This window comes from Salmo salar, chromosome 01 (assembly GCF_965601325.2).
Source record: "Salmo salar chromosome 01, fSalSal1, whole genome shotgun sequence".
In the NCBI taxonomy this organism is placed as follows: Eukaryota; Metazoa; Chordata; class Actinopteri; order Salmoniformes; family Salmonidae; genus Salmo; species Salmo salar.
In genome coordinates, this window is record NC_138291.1 from 58,081,581 (window position 1) to 58,105,000 (window position 23,420).

The 23,420-nt window shown below is 43.4% G+C and overlaps 1 protein-coding gene across 4 annotated transcripts in view; it reads left to right on the forward strand.

The window, feature by feature from the left end:
* The first annotated feature begins 529 nt into the window (after positions 1–529).
* LOC106605787 (KH domain-containing RNA-binding protein QKI) overlaps positions 530–23,420 on the forward strand; it is a 103,331-nt gene continuing 80,440 nt past the window's right edge. For all 4 annotated transcript variants that reach the window (XR_006770183.2, XM_014201737.3, XM_014201744.3 and 1 more), the window contains exon 1: positions 530–1,293. Coding sequence is in view for 3 of the 4 variants with exons in the window: in XM_014201737.3 (XP_014057212.1) it covers positions 1,152–1,293 (142 nt within the window). In the remaining variant the exon portion in view is untranslated. The remainder of the gene's footprint in view (positions 1,294–23,420) is intronic.

Consider the following 23,420-nt stretch of genomic DNA (forward strand, 5'->3'; position numbering starts at 1 on the left):
AGGCCCAGCCAGGCCCACCCAATCAGATTGAGATATTATTTGTCTTTTTACCTAAGCACCATCAGAAAGAATTCATAGCGAGCAGTGAGTTAGTCAGACTTGATTAAATATAACAGAACAGATGAACAGGAATGACATTCACTCTCACAGGATGGGTTGCCAAAAAAACTAACTAAAAACCACACCCCCAATAAGCCACGAATATGACTGCATTAAGGCATAATGTATGTCACTGTGCTTCTATGGCTATACGCACCATGCCACTGCCTATTTCATTTGTTCATCTAGAAAACAAGATAGGTCATAATCCAGTGCCTTCACCACAGTCAACACACCTATATTTAAGCTTTAATTAGCTTGAAAATGTGTACTTTTTCTCTCAGCCTCGTGGTAAAATGTGTAGAAAAGCATGAGGTGAGCTATAAAACTGCACATTTTCCTCTCTGCCCTATGGCAAAATGTGTAGAGTTGCAGGAAATTAGTTTAGCTTTGTGTAAATATGTGCACACGCATTTGTCCCTCCACACTCGGTCCCGGTGGAGCGCGCGCCTCAGCTCTCCGCTGCGAAACTCGGCTGTGAAGTGTGGTCATGTGACGGGCTAGCGAGCCCAGGCGAAGCACGGCCACACGGTTACATGAGACCGAATGCCAGCTTCATTGAAAAAGCTCTGTTATCGAGAGTAGAGACAGGAGGGACAGACGTTTTCAGTGTGCAGACACACAAAATAACAACACGCAGAAAGCTCTGGGGAACGGGACATTTTCACAGCCTCAAGAACCTCGGTAGGAGAAAGCAGAAGACACATCGTTTTAAATGATAAATCAAGCGCAGTGGACACAGCGGGAGTAGATTATTCACGCCGATAACTTCTATAAGGGCAACTAAAAAAGAGAAAACTACCTCTCCGACGTTTCATATTTTTGTTTTATTTTTCCTTTAATTGACTTTTTTCTTTATTTTATCACCTGTCCTCAGAAAAGCTTACAACCAGAAGGTGTAGAATTGCAGTGCAGTGCGTAAAGAAATTGAACGCAACACCAGGAGACAGAACAGCTCACCGCATTTAGCCTACCAGCAAAATACAGTATATATATATTTTTTCCATCCTTTGTTCTGTTTGGGGCTGATTTTTGTTCATTTTTTGGGGAATATGGTTGGGGAAATGGAAACGAAGGAGAAACCGAAGCCTACCCCAGACTATCTCATGCAGCTCATGAATGATAAGAAACTGATGAGCAGCCTACCCAACTTCTGCGGGATTTTTAACCACCTCGAACGGCTGCTTGATGAAGGTAAATTTGGGATCAATGTGTGTGAATAGACAAGCACCCTAAATGAAGGTAACATTACATGTGTGGTAGCTTATGTCACAGTGTGGGCATGGATCCCACATACGTATTCTGTCATAGTGAAAGTGCTGTTTCCCTTTTTACATAGTGCGATGTGGGGAGCATTTTTTTTGCCTCTGTGGACTGAAATCATAAGCAATGTGTTTTACAGAGACGTGAATGTGTTGTCAGCATTGGAAAAATCATTATATCAATGCAGACACAACAGTAGGCTAGTCTACAGTTGTGAATAGTTCCCAATACCCTGGTTTGCATTCGTTTAATGCGAGCCTCACAACCTTCAGGCGTTTCACTCGGAAGAGCACACCAGTACTTGTATTCTTGCGTGCTTTAATCCCACTCATGTTGACATAAAACATTTGATTAAAAGGTGAAACCCCTAGCCTACCTAAATAGAAAGAGAGATTACAATCTGTTTGGTGATTCACGTATTCTTCAGAGAGTTATTTTAGAGTTAACCTAAACTAGACATCGCTTTTGGACTATATTTCAAGGTAATTCACAATGCATGAGGTGGAGGGAAAAGTCTAACGTTTTAACTACATTTAAAACATTGTTTTTTTTTAAGAAATGTTTAATACTTTGTCCCTACCTACACAGCCAATATTGTAACCAATTGCACCGTTATCCTTACAGCGCAATGAAGAGTGAAACATTTCTCACTCCAAACCGTCTTTAAAAAAAACTATTTTCCCCTGAGAATATTAGAGAATATTACTGAAACAATAACGCATGCTATTAGTCTACATTTCGTGTTTATTTATTTTGTGTCCTTCAATAATGTTTATTGTAGTTGATAAAGATAGGCAATAATGCGTGTGTTGGAGCGCTAGAGAGACTGTTGGGAATTTGGTGGATGAGGCGCCAGGGGGCTCCCACCCGGTTTAGGCTTCACCTCATTTTATCGCCCATCTCTTTGGGTACCATTTTCCCCTCGGCATTCTGCTACCTTTCACTTTTTAAATTATTTAGACCTACTAAACTATTTTATATATATCAAACTTTTGAATGCCTCATTAGACCCTGTGAGGTTTTATTTGAAGTGATGATTTTTTGAGATTAGAATTGTATGATTTTCTATTTGCCTACATAGGCTATATGCCAGCAATTTCAGAAATATTTTGGTGAGTTCAGGAGATTTTGTTAGGGTGTATGAGGTACCAGTGAATTCGTTTATTTAGGTTATATCCTACAGTATTGGTTGTGAGGAACGTGACAATTGAATGTGTAATGTCCACAGGTAGAACTGCCCAATGCCTAGACCAGGGGTAGTCAACTATATTCATCAGAGCAAATGGACGGGGAGCCAGAAAATAATAATAATAATTTGTCTGCTGCCAAATTGACCACAACTAAGCCCCCCCCCCAAAAAAAAATATTGTCATACCTTGATTACATTGAGACACGGTCACATGTCTCTTTTTTTATTTGCGGGAATATTTGGGAACAGATTTTCATAAATTATACACATTTTTAGCTGAATTCTATCTTTTTTGACCAGTATGTTTTGACCAAAACAAAACCGTCACGGGACCCCTGCGGTAGACCTATACCTCCGCCTCCTATTTCAGGGGCGCGTTCAGCAGGACACAACGTTTTAGAACGTTCAGACAGAAGTAGGCTGTTTAGAACAGTCATGAATCTCTGACCTGTAGAATAAGGAATCACGTCGGCTCTATTTGAGGTATGCCTATCTGCAACGTTCCCAGTTGTTTTCGTTCTGAACATTACCCGTGTGTTTCTCTCATCTTGTCACGTGAATAAAATATTGGTATTTTTAGTGAGAGGTAAGGTTTCTAACACATCTTTAAGTACATCTAACCGCCCACGTCAAATCTGATTTACCATGTGTGTGCAAAACAAGTGCTTTCTGTAGAGTTTTGCTGTTTGTCATGTGGTCAGTGTTATACTGCAGCTATGTTATACTGCAGCTGATTGAGGGCTAAGCGGTGAAGGAGAAACACACCCAATTTAGCCAAAGTGGATGTCCCCGTATATTATTGTCAATCTGTCATGTCATATGTTCACAAATCATCATCCTTACCATTCGATTCTCAGCTCAGACGAGAAGCCCCACAGCCTCCACCCACGTGTTCTCGAAGGGGTCTAACTCGTCTAGTGGGCTGGGTTAATCACGGACGCTCTCTCTCACGAGTTCCTGCATTTTCGCCTTGGTTTTGGTCTGAAGCATCGGTGCTTGATGGAGCTGCAGGCCGTGCTGGTGTGAGTGAGGGGCGGAGGGTTTGGGTGGTGCTGGAACGCAGCTGTGTGTGAGGAAAGCCGATCCCTCCGCTTCACACAGCACTCCCGCTCATCTGGAAAGATTTCTGTGTTTATTCCACAGGACGCACAAGAAAGAGAAACGTAGGCCTAACGTGAATACATTCCCGGAGACCATAGGATACATAAAGACACACACACACACACACACACACACACACACACACACACACACACACACACACACACACACACACACACACACACACACACACACAGTGTGATATACATGTAAAGCCCCCGTAGTACATTAGAGTTCCGATGCACTGAACACTATTCTGAAGAACTCTCTCCTTCACTTCCCCTTTCGCTGCATGGCTGTGCTCAATACTAGGCACTACTATTAGAACTGAGAAAAGCGTGCCTACGGTCTCAGCACTAATTGGATGGCCAATTTACAGAAACTCTTCACCACTCAGTCGTATAGTACACATCACGCAAATCAGATTATTTTCCGTGTGCGCGTCCGAGTGGGTTCGCAAGTATACATTTGTGAGCGTTGCTGTCAGTTTGTGTCTTCCCGTTAGTCTGTTCTGTATGTGGCTGATAAACCAGGTCTGTTTAAGTGCTGGGATGTGATGTGCAGACAGACAGAGAGATCTCTGAGTCAGTGCACGCACCCTTTGGCCAGATAGACGGTGGGGCGGATTGAGACACTAGTTTCACTTCCACTAGCACACTCAGTTCTGACCTCCAATAATACCACAAATGACATGTAGCTGAGGTGTAGTTGACTCAGCACCCCCCCCCCCCCCCCATTCCCCTTAGCTGTGTGTGCCCGCGTGTGTGCCTGTGCATGTGTGCGTTTTATTTGATCAACAGGACATTTTGTAAATAATAATCATTCCAATCATCAATTGATTTAGCCTATGTTCCCTGTGCATTCACTGTATGCGGACTGGATTAGTGAGTGACGCCAACCACTGGGCACAGACGTCAAATCAACATCTATTACACGTTGGTTCAACGTAATGTCATTGAAAAGACATGGAGCCAACGTTGATTCGACCAGTGTGTGGGCAGTGTTACAGTAATAGTGTGGGATGGATTATTGCTTGCGTGATCTGGCTACACGTATGCATCTGCGGTAATGTGTACAATCGGATTTGTTATAGGTAGGGTGAATTGACCTAGTATACAAATCCCCATAGCGCCAGTCTGTAGCTGTGCTTTTCCAATGCCGGTATCAGCCGAGCGACGCTAAATCACTGGATTTTGCAGACCTCAGCGTTATTCCGCTTTCTAGAGGGGGGGAGGGGGGTCGTAGAGGGCTGGCGTATAAAATATCATCTACAGCTTGTGCTTGGCCGCAACGTTGATCATACGTGACGCTCCGAGACGGTGTTTTCTTCTCCCCTCTGTTGTGATCTGCTGTGGTCTGCGGTGAAGAATGAAAAGAGATAAATGAGTATGGAAACGCAGCCGCATCACTGATGGTGATGGAGGGCTATATCTCATCCCACAGAGGATGCGTTTGTAGGAGATGGCTGTCTGATAACCCCGGTGCACCTGTGTGCATCGGCTGTGACTGAGAACTGATAATAGATTGTGTGTGTGTGTGTGTGTGTGTGTGTGTGTGTGTGTGTGTGTGTGTGTGTGTTTTTTGGTCTTACCATCCTTGTGGGGACCAGAAGTCCTCAAAAGGAGAGTTAAAAACAAGGGACATTCGGACAAGTGTGGGCATTTCGCCAGTCCCCACAAGGAAAAAGGCTATTGTGTGTGTGTACTTGCTATTAGTTTGTGTTTTTCTCCAGTGACGTTCAAGTGCGGCAAGGTAACTCACAGAACCACCTGGATAATTAATAACGCTAGCTAGGTGTGTCCTGGGCAAGCGATTGTGGTCAGTATGTCAGTTGCAGTGACATTACTACCGAACCATGTCTAGATGGTCATGGTCAGAAAGTATCAGTGACCATATGACTCAGGTTAAAGTTGTCCCAGTCATTACTGGGTATGTGAGATGAGCCCCCTCATCTGAGCACTAAGCCCGGCCCTGAGCTGTCATCTGTGAGTGATGTTGTCTGCGCGGTGGCCCAGAGCAGACGACACAGCTGCGTACTGATGCGCAGACTGATGCCGCTGTTAGTGCAGATGAATGCTCTCAATGGACCGTCAGTGCAGCCAGCCATGCAGGGCTGCTCCGCTCAGTAATAAAGGTGATGAATTGAATCACCGCAATAGGTACTCTGGTACTCTACTCTGTATGCCCCAGCCCCAATACACACTCAAATGGATGGGAGGAGAGGTTAGTAGAAGAAGGATCTGGGAGAGAGCAAGGCCAAGGAGCTTATGATGAATAACTTTTAAGGTGTGTGTGGTGTGTGTGTGTGTCGCGCCCCACTGGGTGCCACTACTGTATGTTTTGTTTAACCAAAATGAATTGCCCACATTAACTGTATCCAAAGTGTTTGACAACTCATTTATCTTCATTGAGTTATTAGCTAGCTGTTATTGTCTTTTCTATTGATATGGACCACTAGCACATGAAACGATCCTGGGAAATCACATTGAAGAGTTCATATGTTTCACTAGAGTGACGGTTAACAAGAAACAAGTTTACTTCCCCAGGATAGTTAGTGGTTCACTAGCGTGACAGGAAGAAGACTCTAACAGGGGTCGTTAAACGCACTCAGCGTCCCAGAGAGACAGGAGCTGACTGCGTCAGGGAGTGGTAATCAACACACACAGAGGGATCATTCCAAAAGGTCTCCTCTTCGCCATTCAAAGTTGTGGAAGGATGCAGGTTGATCTCAGGTGTAGTCTCCTTATATCTCGTCATATTGTGACTGTGTGTCTGCCTCTGACTCACTGTCTCTTTCGCTCTTCTATCTCTGTCTGGCCTTATCACTCTCTCTTTTTCTCTCTGTCTTTTTCTCTATCCCTCTCTCTCTCTCTCTCTCTCTCTCTCTCTCTCTCTCTCAAGCATCAAGGAGTCCCAGAGAGACCAGAGAAACCTTCCAACTCATCTCACAATTAGACTAAGTGGTTCTATTCATCACATAATTGGAGTAATTAATTCATTTCAGAAGTGAAGTAGGGTTTGGTGGGGGGCTCAAAATCAATTTATTCAGATCCTGTCCCTGTATTGTGGAGTAACCGCTCCGTCTCTTACTTAGGGTATGCACTGCAGCATTAGGAGAGACGGGGAAAAGGTTATCTTAGGGATAAAGATGGCGAAGCTTGTGATTTTTTTTTTGGGTTAGTTGATACGGTGTGTTGTTGTCTATGCTTGGGTCAAAACCTGTGACATCCCTTGTACATGTTTAAAAAGCACATCTTACCCTCTGTATTCAGTCTGTATCAACAGGTTAGAATTACACCTAGAGTACCTCAACCTGCTGTGGCAGATAGACTAGGTATGATATTGGCTCATCATAGATAGAGGGCAGGTCCCTACCAGGTCAGTCACGTAAAGCGATAGAGGCTTTCCCTCATCCCTTTAAACCCCCTAGAGTCGATTGACGCACCGGTGCGTCAGTCTAAGTAACATAATAAAGAAATCCCCATCAAAATCCGTCAGTTTAAGTCAAGAGATCTCTTTTTGTCGTTGGATGCGTCTCAATCCACCGCCTCCGGCGAAGTCGCGCTTGCGAAAACATCTGTAGCGTCCGAACGGTTTGGCTTACAAAACTATTATGCAGTGGTGTGTAGTCATGGATACCAAGGGAAGCCAGGCTTTCCCATAAAATTGACCAAGAGTTTTTTTTTTTAAACATACAATTATTCATCTCTCCTCTCTCTGTTTCATAATTTGCCTTCAATTCGCAAGAGGCTGAATGTATCTCACATGAGAAAGCATCCGAGCGAGCGAAACAGCGCCCCTCTGTCGCTCTATGTGTAGGCCATCTATCTGATGCTGTCTGGTCCAAACGAGTATGACATTGTTGCCGTCCGTAGCATTGTAGGCAAGAGAACCCAGCGAGCATCTGGCCTCTCGTGACAAATAAAATATAAAAAATTAGCGTTGGGCTAAACTGAGCGAGCTCAACTGTGAATGGTCCTGGCGCACCGGAAAAAAAGTGTCATGGGAAGCCAGCTTGGATTTGCAGTCACTCCTATCAAATCCCATTGAAAGCATACGTCATTGACAGAAAACTGAATTGTTGCATTTCGTTTGGTTGTTGTCCTGCGGTGGCTAGCTAGCCAGCTAGTTAAAGTTGTACCTTTCCTAAATTAGCCATGGATTGAGATAGGGATTTGGACTTGTGGTTCTACTTAATTCTCCGTATGATTATACGGCCAATGATTATAACAGCGATTCAGATCCAACCATTAATTCATACATTGTTGTGCCCCTGGCCTGAGAGGATGGAAGTTCAATATGTAGCTAGATGTAAAATGCTAATGTTAACTGGCTAACATTGCCCATGAATGGAAGTTAGGCTAGCGAACAAGCATTTTAGCCAGGTAGGCTAGCGAACAAGCATTTTAGCCAGGTAGCCTAGGACAACAAAACATAAAAGCATGTACTGTATGACAGAGTGATAGACCGTTTCTTCAACATGAAAGAGAGGAGGATGAGGTTGGCATTTCTCTACAAGTAGGGAGAGTCAACATGTTTTTCTACTTGTACGAATGCGCACGCACGTACACACACACAGAAATCATAACCATGTTTAGCCATATCATATTTAGCTCACGTTGATTGGACTAAATTGTTTGTGGTATCTTTTAGTTGTCTCTGTATTAGACTAAGCAGAGGTGATTTGATGATGTTGAAATTGTGCTGTTTTCTTTGCGTCTTGTGGCAAATCTCTGGGGTTCTAAATCGCTAGTTATTTAGTGGTCTGAAAATGTCGAAAACATTAACTTGCTTGACCACACTGTAGGTCATGTAACTGTCTGTTACTCTACATGCAATATGCTTTGTGGACTTAACTGGACAGAGGCTTCCCCAGTTATTTTACCCACGCACCGCTACTGCTATTATGACCACTCTGGAAAGGGGAGACTCTCACCAACACAATGGTGTTCTCCTCTATGACCCCCACAAGTGTAACATGACTCATCTGAAGGTAACCGGTACCGGTTTAAAAATACAAATGGAAGTATGAAGGTAGTTTTGTGCCTTCCCCAAAAAAAGGGGTTAAATTCAGTGCCTTCGGAAAGTATTCAGACCCTTGACTTTTTTCACGTTGTTACGTTACAGCGTTATTCTAAAATTGATGAAATAATTTCCCCCCCTCACCAATCTACACACAATACCCCAAAATGACAAAGCAAATACAGATTTGTAGAGATTTTTGCTAATTTTGTTTTTTTTAAATAACACACTTACATATGTATTCAGACCCTTTACTCAGTACTATGTTGAAGCACCTTTGGCAGTGATTACAGCATCGAGTATTCTTGGGTATGACGCTAAAAGCTTGGCACACCTGTATTTGGAGAGTTTCTACCATTCTTCTCTGCAGATCCTCTCAAGCTCTGTCAGGTTGGATGGGGAGCATCGCTATACAGCTATTTTCAGGTCTCTCCAAAGATGTTCGATCGGGTTCAAGGCTTGGCTCTGTCTGGGCCACTGAAGGACATTCAGAGACTTGTCCCGAAGCCACTCCTGCGTTGTCTTGGCCGTCTTCTTAGGGTCATTGTCCTGTTGGAAGGTGAACCTTCACCCCAGTCTGAGGTACTGAGCGCGCTGGAGCAGGTTTTCATCAAGGATCTCTCTATACTTTGCTCCGTTCATTTTGCCCTCTATCCCTGCCGCTGAAAAACATCCCCAAAGCATGATGCTGCCACCACCATGCTTCACCGCAGGGATGGTTCCAGGTTTACTCCAGACGTGATGCTTGGCATTCAGGCCAAAGTGTTCAATCTTGGTTTCATCAGAGCAGATACTCTTGTTTTTCATGGTCTGAGAGTCTTTAGGTGCCTTTAGGCAATCTCCAAGTGGGCAGTCATGTGCCTTTTACTGAGGAGTGGCTTCCGTCTGGCCACTCTACCACAAAGGCCTGATTGGTGGAGTGCTGCAGAGATGGTTGTCCTTTTGGAAGGTTCTCCCATCTCCACAGAGGAACTCTAGAGCTCTGTCAGAGTGGCCATTGGGTTCTTGGTCACCTCTCTGACCAAGGCGCCTCAGTTTGGCCAGGTGGCCAGCTCTAGGAAGAGTCTTGGTGGATCCAAACTTCTTCTATTTAAGAATGGAGGCCACTGTGTTCTTGGGGACCTTCAATGCTGCAGACATTTTTTAGTACCCTTTTCCAGATCTATGGCTCAACACAATCCTGTCTCGGCACTCTACAGACTATTCCTTCAACCTAATTTTTATTTTGCTCTGACATGCACTGTCAACTGTGGGACCTTATATAGACAGGTCTGTGCCTTTCGAAATCATGTCCAATCAATTGAATTTACCACAGGTGGACTCCAATCAAGTTGTAGAAACATCTCAAGGATGATCAATGGAAACAGGATGCACCTGAGCTCAATTTCAAGTCTCATAGCAAAGGGTTTGAATAGTAGGTAAATTAGGTATTTTTGTTTTTACTTTTAATACATTTGCCAACATTTCTACAAACCTGTTTTCACTTTGTCATTATGGGGTGTTGTGTGTAGATTGCTGAGGTCTATTTTTTTGAATAAGGCTGTAACGTAACAATGTGGAAAAAGTAAAGGGGTCTGAATTCTTTCCGAAGGCATATCACGTTCGTCGTAGGAAGGAGCCCAAAGCGCAGCGTGGGTATCGTTCCACATTTTTTATTTTAATGTGAAACTTTGCAAAACAAACAATAAACTACAAACAAAACACAAACTGTGACGAAAGAGGTGCAACATGCACTAACTCAAAATAATCTCCCACAAACACAAGTGGGAAAAACAACTGCTTAAATATGATCCCCAATTAGAGACAGCGATGATCAGCTGCCTCTAATTGGGAATCATACAAAAACCCCAACATAGAAAAATGAAACTAGAACACAACATAGAAAAAATAAACTAGATAAAACCCGCCAGTCACGCCCTGACCTACTCTACCATAGAAAATAAGAGCACTCTATGGTCAGGATGTGACAAGGCACTGTATGTGTAAAAAATCATATATATACAGTACTAGTCAAAAGGTTGGACACACCTACTCATTCAAGGGTTTTTCTTTATTTTTATTATGTTCTACATTGTAGAATAATAGTGGAGACATCAAAACTATCAAATATCACATATGGAATCATGTCGTAACCAAAAAGTGTTTAACAAATCAAAATATATTTTTGATTTTATATTTGCACACTCTTGGCATTCTCTCAACCAGCTTTAGCTGGAATGCTTTTCCAACAGTGTTGAAGGAGTTTCCACACATGCTGAGCACTTTTTGGCTGCTTTTCCTTCACTCTGTGGTCCAACTCATCCCAAACCATCTCAATTGGGTTGAGGTCGGGGGATTGTGGAGGCCAGGTCATCTGATGCAGCACTCCATCACTCTCCTTCTTGGTCAAATAGCCCTTGCATAGCCTTCAAGGTGTGTTTTGGGTCATTGTCCTGTTGAAAAACAAATGATAGTCCCACTAAGCGCAAACCAGATGGGATGGCGTATCGCTGCAGAATGATGTGGTAGCCATGCTGGTTAAGTGTGCCTTGAATTCTAAATAAATCACAGACAGTGTCACCAGCAAAGCACCCCCACACCATCACACCTCCTCTGCGTTTCACAAAGACACGGCGGTTGAAACCAAAAATCTCAAATTTGGACTCATCAGACCAAAGGACAGATTTCCACCAGTCAAATGTCCATTGCTTGTGTTTCTTGGCCCAAGCAAGTCTCTTCTTATTATTGGTGTCCTTTAGTAGTGGTTTCTTTGCAGCAATTCAACCATGAAGGCCTGATTCACACAGTCTCCTCTGAACAGTTGATGTTGAGATGTGTCTGTTACTTGAACTCTGTGAAGCATTTATTTGGGCTGCAATTTCTGAGGCTAGTAACTCTAATGAACTTATCCTCTGCTGCAGAGGTAACTCTGGGTCTTCCTTTCCTGGGGCAGTACTCATGAGAGCCAATTTCATCATAGTGCTTGATGGTTTTTGCGACTGCACTTGAAGAAACGTTAAAAGTTCTTGACATGTTCCAGATTGACTGACCTTCATGTCTTAAAGTAATGATAGACTGTCATTTCTCTTTGCTTATTTGAGCTCTTCTTGCCATAATATGGACTTGGTCTTTTACCAAATATGCTATCTTCTGTATACCACCCCTTCCTTGTGTTAACTTCTATGGGCTAGGCGGGACACAGCCAGTGAAATATCAGGGCGGCAAATTCAAAAACAACAAAATGTCATTATTCAACTTTCTCAAACATACAACTATTTTACACCATTTTAAAGATAAACTTCTCGTTAATCTAACCACATTGTCCGATTTCAAAAAGGCTTTACAGCGAAAGCAAAACATTAGATTATGTTAGGAGAGTACATAGACAAAAATAATCACATAGACATTTTCCAAGCAAGGACATGTGTCAATAAAACCCAAAACACAGCTAAATGAAGCACTAACCTTTGACGATCTTCATCAGATGACACTCCTAGGACATTATGTTACACAATACATGTATGTTTTGTTCGATAAAGTTCATATGTATATCCAAAAACAGCATTTTACTTTGGCGCGTGATGTTCAGAAAATGTATTCCCACCAAAACGACCGGTGAATGTGCACATCAATTTACAAAAATACTCATCATAAACGTTGACAAAATATATAACAATTATTTTAAGAATTGTAGATAGACTACCCCTGGATGCAACCGCTGTGTCAGATTTTAAAATAGCTTTACGGAGAAAGCACATTTTTCAATATTCTGAGTACATAGCTCAGCCATCATGGTGAGCTATTCAGACACCCGCCAAGTTCGGGGTAACCTAAACTCAAAATTAGTATTAGAAATATTCTCTTACCTTTGCTGATCTTCGTCAGAATGCACTCCCAGGACTGCTACATCCACAAGAAATGTTGTTTTTGTTCGAAATAATCCATATTTACAAATACCTCCGTTTTGTTCGTGTGTACAGATCACTTATCCAAAGGCATAACGCGTGAGCGCGGAACGACAGACGAAAAGTCAAAATGTTCCATTACCGTACTTAGAAGCATGTCAAACGCTGTTTAAAATCAATCTTTATGGTATTTTTAACGTAAAATTGCGATAATATTCCAACCGGACGATAGCATATTCATTCAAGAAGAAAAAGAAGGAACGGCGTGACCGCGTATATCCAATCCCTTTGTTGCCAGGCAGACCACTCAGTAACTGAGCTCCTATTATCTGCCCAATGACAGGAAAATGCTTTCTGAAGGCTTTAGACAGTCAATGGAAGCCTTAGGAAGTGCAACGTCACCCCACAGACACTGTAGCTTCGATAGAGAATCAAAAGAAGAACTACAATTCTCAGACTTTTCACTTCCTGCTTGGATTTTTCTCAGGTTTTTGCCTGCCATATGAGTTCTGTTATACTCACAGACACCATTCAAACAGTTTTACAAACTTCAGAGTGTTTTCTATCCAAATCTACTATTAATATGCATATTCTAGTTTCTGGGCCAGAGCAGTAACCTGTTTAAATTGGGTACGTTTTTCATCCGGCCGTGAAATTACTGCCCCCTAGCCCAGACAGGTTAATTGAAATGCATTCCAGGTGACTACCTCATGAAGCTGGTTGAGAGAATGCCAAGAGTGTGCAAAGCTGTCATCAAAGCAAAGTGTGGCTACTTTGAAGAATCTTAAATATGTTTAACACTTTTTTTGGTTACTACATGATTCCATATGTGTTATTTCATAGTTTTGATGTCTTCACTATTATTGTAGAATGTTGAAAATAGTAAAATAAAGAAAAACCCTGGAATGTATTCAACTGAAATGTGTCTTCTGCATTTAACCCAACACCTCTGAATTAGAGAGGTGCGGGGCTCTGCCTTAACCTCTAAAGCAAAACATTAGATTATGTCAGCAGAGTACCCAGCCAGAAATAATCAGACACCCATTTTTCAAGCTAGCATATAATGTCACATAAACCCAAACCACAGCTAAATGCAGCACTAACCTTTGATGATCTTCATCAGATGACAACCCTAGGACATTATGTTATACAATACATGCATGTTTTGTTCAATCAAGTTCATATTTATATCAAAAAACAGCTTTTTACATTAGCATGTGACTAGCATTCCCACCGAACACTGCCGGTGAATTTACTAAATTACTCACGATAAACGTTCACAAAAAACATAACAATTATTTTAAGAATTATAGATACAGAACTCCTCTATGCACTCGATATGTCCGATTTTAAAATAGCTTTTCGGTGAAAGCACATTTTGCAATATTCTCAGTAGATAGCCCGGCATCACAGGGCTAGCTATTTAGACACCCAGCAAGTTTAGCACTCACCAAAGTCAGATTTACTATAAGAAAAATGTTATTACCTTTGCTGTTCTTCGTCAGAATGCACTCCCAGGACTTCTACTTCAATAACAAATGTTGGTTTGGTCCCAAATAATCCATTGTTATATCCAAATAGCGGCGTTTTGTTCGTGCGTTCAAGACACTATCCGAAAGGGTAAATAAGGGTGACGAGCATGGCGCATTTCGTGACAAAAAAATTCTACTTCGAAGCATGTCAACCGCTGTTTAAAATCAATTTTTATGCAATTTTTCTCGTAAAAAAGCGATATTATTCCAACCGGGAATCTGCGTTTAGGTAAACAGACGAAAGAAAATAAAGCATGGGGTCGACTCGGGCACGCGCCTAAGCCCATAGTACTCTGATCGGCCACTTGCCAAACGCGATAATGTGTTTCTGCCAGAGGCTGCCTCGATATCATTCCGCTTTTTCCGGGCTCTGAGAGCCTATGGGAGCCGTAGGAAGTGTCACGTTATAGCAAAGATCCTCAGTCTTCAATAAAAAGAGCCAAGATGAACAACAACTTGTCAGACAGGCCAATTCCTGCATGGAATCTTCTCAGGTTTTGGCCTGCCATATGAGTTCTGTTATACTCACAGACACCATTCAAACAGTTTTAGAAACTTTAGGGTGTTTTCTATCCAAAGCCAATAATTATATGCATATTCTAGTTACTGGGCAGGAGTAGTAACCAGATTAAATCGGGTACGTTTTTTATCCGGCCGTGTCAATACTGCCCCCTAGCCCTATCAGGTTAATCGATATCCACATCTTCAGGCACCCGGAGAGCAGTGGGTTAACTGCCTTGCTCAGGGGCAGAACGACAGATTTTTTTACCTTGTCAGCTCGGGGATTTGATCTAACCACTGGGCTACCTGCCGCCCCATGAGTATGTGTGTCAACTTTTGACTGGTACTGTGTGTATATATACACTGCTCAAAAAAATAAAGGGAACACTTAAACAACACAATGTAACTCCAAGTCAATCACACTTCTGTGAAATCAAACTGTCCACTTAGGAAGCAACACTGATTGACAATAAATTTCACATGCTGTTGTGCAAATGGAATAGACAACAGGTGGAAATTATAGGCAATTAGCAAGACACCCCCAATAAAGGAGTGGTTCTGCAGTGGTGACCACAGACCACTTCTCAGTTCCTATGCTTCCTGGCTGATGTTTTGGTCACTTTTGAATGCTGGCGGTGCTTTCACTCTAGTGGTAGCATGAGACGGAGTCTACAACCCACACAAGTGGCTCAGGTAGTGCAGCTCATCCAGGATGGCACATCAATGCGAGCTGTGGCAAGAAGGTTTGCTGTGTCTGTCAGCGTAGTGTCCAGAGCATGGAGGCGCTACCAGGAGACAGGCCAGTACATCAGGAGACGTGGAGGAGGCCGTAGGAGGGCAACAACCCAGCAGCAGGACCGCTACCTCCGCCTTTGTGCAAGGAGGAGCAGGAGGAGCAGTGCCAGAGCCCTGCAAAATGACCTCCAGCAGGCCACAAATGTGCATGTGTCTGCTCAAACGGTCAGAAACAGACTCCATGAGGGTGGTATGAGGGCCCGACGTCCATAGGTGGGGGTTGTGCTTACAGCCCAACACCGTGCAGGACGTTTGGCATTTGCCAGAGAAATCCAAGATTGTCAAATTCGCCACTGGCGCCCTGTGCTCTTCACAGATGAAGCAGGTTCACACTGAGCACATGTGACAGACGTGACAGAGTCTGGAGACGCCGTGGAGAACGTTCTGCTGCCTGCAACATCCTCCAGCATGACCGGTTTGGCGGTGGGTCAGTGATGGTGTGGGGTGGCATTTCTTTGGGGGGCCGCACAGCCCTCCATGTGCTCGCCAGAGGTAGCCTGACTGCCATTAGGTACCGAGATGAGATCCTCAGACCCCTTGTGAGACCATATGCTGGTGCAGTTGGCCCTGGGTTCCTCCTAATGCAAGACAATGCTAGACCTCATGTGGCTGGAGTGTGTCAGCAGTTCCTGCAAGAGGAAGGCATTGATGCTATGGACTGGCCCGCCCGTTCCCCAGACCTGAATCCAATTGAGCACATCTGGGACATCATGTCTCGCTCCATCCACCAACGCCACGTTGCACCACAGACTGTCCAGGAGTTGGCGGATGCTTTAGTCTAGGTTTGGGAGGAGATCCCACAGGAGACCATCCGCCACCTCATCAGGAGCATGCCCAGGCGTTGTAGGGAGGTCATACAGGCACGTGGAGGCCACACACACTACTGAGCCTCATTTTGACTTGTTTTAAGGACATTACATCAAAGTTGGATCAGCCTGTAGTGTGGTTTTCCACTTTAATTTTGAGTGTGACTCCAAATCCAGACCTCCATGGGTTGATTAAATTGGATTTCCATTGATTATTTTTGTGTGATTTTGTTGTCAGCACATTCAACTATGTAAAGAAAAAAGTATTTAATAAGATTATTTCATTCATTCAGATCTAGGATGTGATATTTTAGTGTTCCCTTTATTTTTTTTAGCAGTATATATTTTTCCTGTGTTTTCTTATATCTCCTAAATGTAGGACACTTCAAAACCTTGTTTCTTATGATAGATTTTTTGGACTGTCCTTTTTGCCATTTATGAATATGTTATTCAATTAATTTCTATGGGCTTTATACCCACTGAGGGGTGGGCATGAAAAAGAGCATGTGAAAAAATGGATGAAACCTTTTTATTGAAACGTGAAAAAGCTGAGATGCTCAGGTAATGTGTGACCTCATTTTTATCGCTAGGTTTTGCTCTCACATGGTTTCTCATGCTCTTGCTGCTTCCGCTGCTTCCCCTCAGATGGATTGAGGTAAACAAATGATTCTCGAGGAAGTGACATCCTAAAGGTTTAAGGTTGATATCTTCATCTGAGAGTCGCATGTGGGATTGAGTAAGTGCTCTTGCGTGCGCTATGGGTTTGGTTTAGCTCATGTCAAATGATGGCTCGCCGTCTACCCTTGCTTTTCAAATCAAAGCGCATAAGTTAGACTGGACCACCTGTACGGATACTGCAATGTTAATTACCCTGCTGTAATTCATTTCAAAAGCCAATAAAGAATAGCGCTGTGAGACTGTGAGTGTTTCAACCTTTCAAGACTGTAGGTCTTTTGTGTCAGCCTCTTTTTGAGCACGGGCTATTTTTCTTCCACTTCTCGACACAAAGTTAACGCTTCAACACATTCTGGAATTGTTGTTTGCTTGGGGAATCTAAAAGATTGATGTGTTTTCCCTCTGTCAGCAGCTCAAAGTTCAAGGTGTGGTAGGAGTTGGAGGTTCCTTATTTTCTCACTTTTCTGAGGTGATTTTCAAATGTTCTGGGCTGGTGCCCAAGTCCACTCTAAAGGATATTCAAAGGTATCCACCTAATGAACCATCTATTAGACCGTCTAGTTTAATGCTGATAAAGAGCATCAAGACCCGGCTGTGAAAAATGAGCAGTCCTTGACCTCAATTATCTCGGCTCACTAAGGGCTCAAAGGAGAGAGAGATGATTCTTTACACTTTTGAAGGTGGATTATAAGTGTCTTAAATTTCGGCTGCAAGATGTTAGATTCGTTGAAATACTGTAGGCCTATCTTTAGTTGGAACATTGAGGTTGAGAAGTGTAAATGATCTCTTCTGAATTTGTTAAGCTGAGTTCTCATACTGCTCACAACGTTTGATTTCTGCCCTGAAATGTTATTTCTGTCCAGATATGCAACGCTAAATCGTTTTATTTAGACTGAAATGTATTTATTTTTCTTCCTTAGAGCTAGCTGATAATGTTTGTCGCTAATTTGGACGGATCCTCCGTCTGACCTCCCTTCCTCAAAAACATGTGATATCTGCCGCCACTCAATAACAAGCATTAAACCATTAACTCCTTAACCGCATGTCTCGTGACAGCCCGACCCAATTATGTCAGCCTAAGCCAGAGCATGCAGAACAGTGCAGGAATGTTTCATCAGTATGTTGCTGTGTTCATCCAGAAAGGAAATCACTGAGCGCAGTTTGTATCTCGTATATTTGCCTTAGCTGTGTGGCTAAATCTGACCACGGGTCAGCATAACTGCCTACTAATATTTGTGCAAGCTTTAACCATAGTTGTAAATTAACCAAATGTGGCCTGTTCAGTATCTCAGTATCTCACAGTCTCATTGTCGCTGAGCGTCTCGCATTCTCTCAATGTCGCTGAGCGTCTCACATTAGCTCAATGTCTCTGAGCGTCTAACATTAGCTCAGTATCTCATAGCATGAGTGTCTTACTCTATCTCAGTGTCTCTCAGTATCTCTATTCAAATCCTAGTTCATTGGTCGCGTACACAGATTTGCAGAATTTATCGCAGGGGCAGTGAAATGCTTATGTTTCTAGCTCCAACACTGTGGTAATACCTAGAAATACAAAACAATACACACATAATAAAAAATGAATTTGCAATGTCAGAGTCCGGTGTATATATATATATATATATATATATATATAAACAGTCTATATATATATATATATATATATAATTGTGTGTGTGTGTGTATGGACAGTATGTGAGTAGAACAGGTGTGTACAGCAGTAGTTATATAGAATGACCATGACTAGAATACAGTATATACATATAAAGTGTGTAAAACAGTATGTAAACATTAGTAAAATGACCAGTGTTCAATGGGAGCAGTCAAGGTACAGGGTAGAGTAGTGGGTGGTAGCCGGCTAGTCACAGTGTCTAAGTTTCAGGGCAGGGTACTGGGCAGAAGCCAGCTAGTGGTGACTGTTTAACAGTCTGATGGCCTGGAGATAGAAGCTGTTTATCAGTCTCTCATTCCCACCTTTGATGCATCTGTACTATCTCTGCCTTCTAGATGGTAGCGGGATGAACAGGCCGTGGCTCGGGTGTCACTCTAATTCAGTGTCTATCTGCGTGTCTTTCCTCCAGTTTGTCTTTGCCCAGGCCTGTAGAGAGATGGTAGTGAGCCCGTCAGGCCAGCTCCGGGGCATGTGGCATCCATGTCACTGTGGCGCTGTGTCCATATGCTTCCCTCCATGTTCAGCCCAGCACAATCCTCTCTGCTGGCACACATTAGCCATCACCATTGAGAATCATAATTTCCTTTGTGTTAGCACCTCCTGAGGCAGCAACTGCTCAAAAGCAGCTTGGTACAGTATACCTGTCACATTGGTATGAATGATTTGGGAGACAGGCTCAGGAATGCGTAATAAGGGTCAGAGAGAACCTATTCCCCATCAGCAGACTGAAAAGATTTGGCATGGGTCCTCAGATCCTCAAACAGTTTTACAGCTGCACCATCGAGAGCATCCTGACGGGTTGCATCACTGCCTGGTATGGCAAATGCTCGGGCTCCGACCGCAAGGCACTACAGAGGGTAGTGCGTATGGCCAAGAACATCACCGGGGCCAAGCTTCCTGCCATCCTGGACCTTTATACCAGGCGGTGTCAGAGGAAGGCCCTAAAAATCGTCAAAGACTCCCCCCCCACTACGCTGCTGCTACTCTCTGTTATTACATAGCCACTTTAATAACTCTACCTACATGTACTTCATTACCTCAATTACCTCTACACCTGTGCCCCCGCAGATTGACACATTGAATCTGTACCGGTACCCCCTGTATATAGCCCCGCTGTTGTTATTTACTGCTGCTCTTTAATTATTTATTTGTTTTTCTTATCTCTTTTTTTTTAAACTTTTTTTTCAGTATTTTCTTAACTTCATCGTTGGTTAAGTAAGCATTTCTCTGTAACACCTGTTGTATTCGGCGCATGTGACAAATAAAATTTGATTTGATTTATTCTTGTAACAATAATCGACAGGACAATGGTAAACCAAGGGCACACTTATACAATTACTAATCACTGGGAATAGGGGACAGGTGTGCGTAATGAAAGTTCCGGAGGGATCCGTCACAATACCCATGCACTTACACACATACAAACACATTCAATACTACCTTATACATACAGTGCATTCGGAAAGTGTTCAGATCCCTTGACTTTTTCCACATTTTGTTACGTTACAGCCTTATTCTGAAATTAATGAAAAAAAATTGTATTTCATCCATCTCCACACAATACCCCATAATGACCAAGCTAAAACAGGTTTATAGAAATGTTTGCAAATGTATTACAAATAAAAAACACATACCTTATTTACGTAAGTATTCTGACCCTTTGCTATAAGACTTGAAATTGAGCCCAGGTGCATCCTGTTTCCATTCATCATCCTTGAGATGTTTCTTTAACTTGATTAGAGTCCATTTGTGGTAAATTCAATTGATTGGACATGATTTGGAAAGGCACACACCTGTCTATATAAGATCTCACAGTTGTCAGAGCAAAAAACAAGCCATGAGGTCGAAGGAATTGTCCGTAGAGCTCCGAGAGAGGATTGTGTCGAGGCACAGATCTGGGGAAGGGTACCAAAACATTTCTGCAGCATTGAAGGTCCCCAAGAACACAGTGACCTCCATCATTCTTAAATGGATGAAGTTTGGAACCACCAAGACTTTTCCTAGAGCTGACCACCTGGCCAAACTGAGCAATCAGGGGAGAAGGGCCTTGGTCAGGGAGGTGACCAAGAACCCGATGGTCACTCTGACAGAGTTCCAGAGTTCCTTTGTGGAGATGGGAGAACCTTCCAGAAGGACAACCATCTCTGCAGCACTCCACAAATCAGGCCTTTATGGTAGTGGCCAGACGGAAGCCACTCCTGAGGAAAAGGTACCTGACAGCCTTCTTGGAGTTTGACAAAGGGCACCTAAAGACTCTAAGACCATGAGAAACAAGATCCTCTGGTCTGATACATTCTTAAGTAAATGTGATATTTCAGTTCTTTTTTTTTTCTTCCATTTACAACATTTTCTAAAAACCTATTTTTGCTTTGTCATTATGGGGCATTGTGTGTAGATTGATGAAGGGGGAAAAAAATAACAATTGAATCAATTTTAGAATAAAGCTGGAACATAAACAAAATGTGGAAAAAGTTGAGGGGTCTGAATACTTTCCGAATGCACTGTACATATTGCATATACCGGTACACAAGCTGACCTGGAATAATTGTCTGAGCTCCTGCCCTAATCACAGTACAGTGTATCACACAGGCACCAGCCTTGCTATTTTACTGTAGATATGGTGTGTGTGTGTGTGCCGTCGCTGCTGTCTGTGATTAGGCAGCAGGGTGGATGATGAGATCTGTCAGCCCTGTCTCCCTGATCAGACCGTGCGTGGCAGCCGTCTACACCAGCATACAGGCGCTTTCAGAAATACTCCACTGGGTCTGCTACTAGGCTCTGCTAGCTCCACCACTCCGCCACACTGAGCTAATTGAAGTGGGTATGTGCCAGAGCAGGCAGTGCAGAGTAAGCATCCCCCCCCTCCTCCTCCTCCTCGTCCCTCTTTTCTCTTCCTCCTTTCTCCTCCTCCTCCTCTTCTCTTCTTCGTGACAGGGATTTCCGCTGCTCGAGTGTCCCTGCTCTTTTTCGGGGAGCGTGTGACAGCAGAATCGGAGCTAGGGATTTCAGGAGGCTTTCATTAGGGCACAGCTGGTTTGCGCCCGGCGGGCCCCCAGAGTCAACAACGACAGTGGGATATGAGCTGCTGCCCGCTGTTTGGGCATCTAAATGTGGCACCTCGTCCCCCAATGAAACAGACCCCTGAGATGTATCTCCCTATTTGTGCCCCCCGAGATGGCATCATCACAGACCACTGGAGCTGAAGTCCAACTTGTGATGAATTGATTTAGCTGCGATCAGACCTCTGTAGGTGGACACAAAGCAGGTACACTGTAGAGAGAGGGAGGGAGCAAAGGGTGAGAAGGAGAATTATTATTCTGCAGAAAGCGCAGCTCCAGATGGCATCTCTGTTTGAGCGCCCCCCCCCCGACTGAACCTTCACTCTCGATGTGGTCGCCACTCACAGAGCCCCGTAATTACTAACACAGAAGGGTGTCGGGACGATACTCTCTCTGTCTCTGTCTCGCACTCTGTCTGTATCTCATGCTCTCATGCTCTCGTTCCTCTCACTCGTTTTTATTTGCCTTTCTCCATGTCTCTGTGGACGTGGTGTGTGTGTGTGTGTGTGTGTGTGTGTGTGTGTGTGTGTGTGTGTGTGTGTGTGTGTGTGTGTGTGTGTGTGTGTGTGTGTGTGTGTGTGTGTGTGTGTGTGTGTGTGTGTGTGTGTGTGTGTGTGTGTGTGTGTGTGTGTGTGTGTGTGTGTGTGTGTGTGCTGCCCTTCTCATAAAGGACAGAGATATCATATCGTATCAATCTCGTGAAGAACGCGACCCGCATAGGGCGCCAGCTGATTACGGACACACACACATGCACTAGCATACAAGCGTGCGCGCACACACTGCATCTGATAAACTGATCTCACATACTGGGGATTAGCTGAGAAGCCCCACGTAGTCTCAGTTAAAGCACGGTAAACTCACCAGCTGCTTTTTCAGTAATCGGATCAATCTCATGGCACAAGTTGGCGTGTCCTCCAGGCTGCTAATTGAACAGAGGCATTCGCAGCTGTTGATGTTTCAGTTTGACGTTCACCAGGACCCTTTATTTATTTATTCTTGCTTTATTCTGTTTATTGAGCAACTGTTTAAGGTGTTTGATGTGGTGAGATGGTTAAGGGTTTGTGGATGAAAGCTTGTGCCTGTGAGAGTCATTTGTTCTGAGGCTATAGGCTAATAGTTTGTGATGTTCAGGAAAGCTGAGGCTGATTGCTGCCGATATATGTGGCAGATGGTGTTCAATTGGAGGGTAAATTCATCTGGGTGTATTGATTCGGAGTAGGGTTACTCAGCTTACATCTCTCTCTCTCTCTCTCAGGATCACTTGGATGTGCATTGCAAAAGTCATCATATCCTTGTCAGATTGGCATTGTTCCTTAATAGAGAAAATGTAATGTTACCTTCTTGATCTAAATGTATATTTGTATGAGTCACTGTGTGTGTGTGTGTGTGTGTGTGTGTGTGTGTGTGTGTGTGTGTGTGTGTGTGTGTGTGTGTGTGTGTGGTTACAAGTGTGTCTGTGGGCGCGAGCTAAAGTGTGTGTGTGTCCACATAGGCAGGTGGCAGCGTTGTGTGCTCAGGAGTGCAATAGGAGTTGCCCTTCAGGCCATAGCAGGAAATTGATTGAATTCAGAGGGGTTTAGAAAGCTGACAAATCACAAAAAAAAAAAAAAACTGGTTTAAAAAGCTGTAATAACGCTGTCCATAAATCACCAGTGACAGTTTAATCATCCTCAGGACTGTGGCCAAGTCTGACCACTGGACAACACTCAGGAACTGGCCAAAAGAAAGTACAACCAAACATACACACACACACAATTCATTCACACCGATGTATGTCTCATAAATCAAGACATTCCTAGCATCAATAAACATCTGCACACGGTCA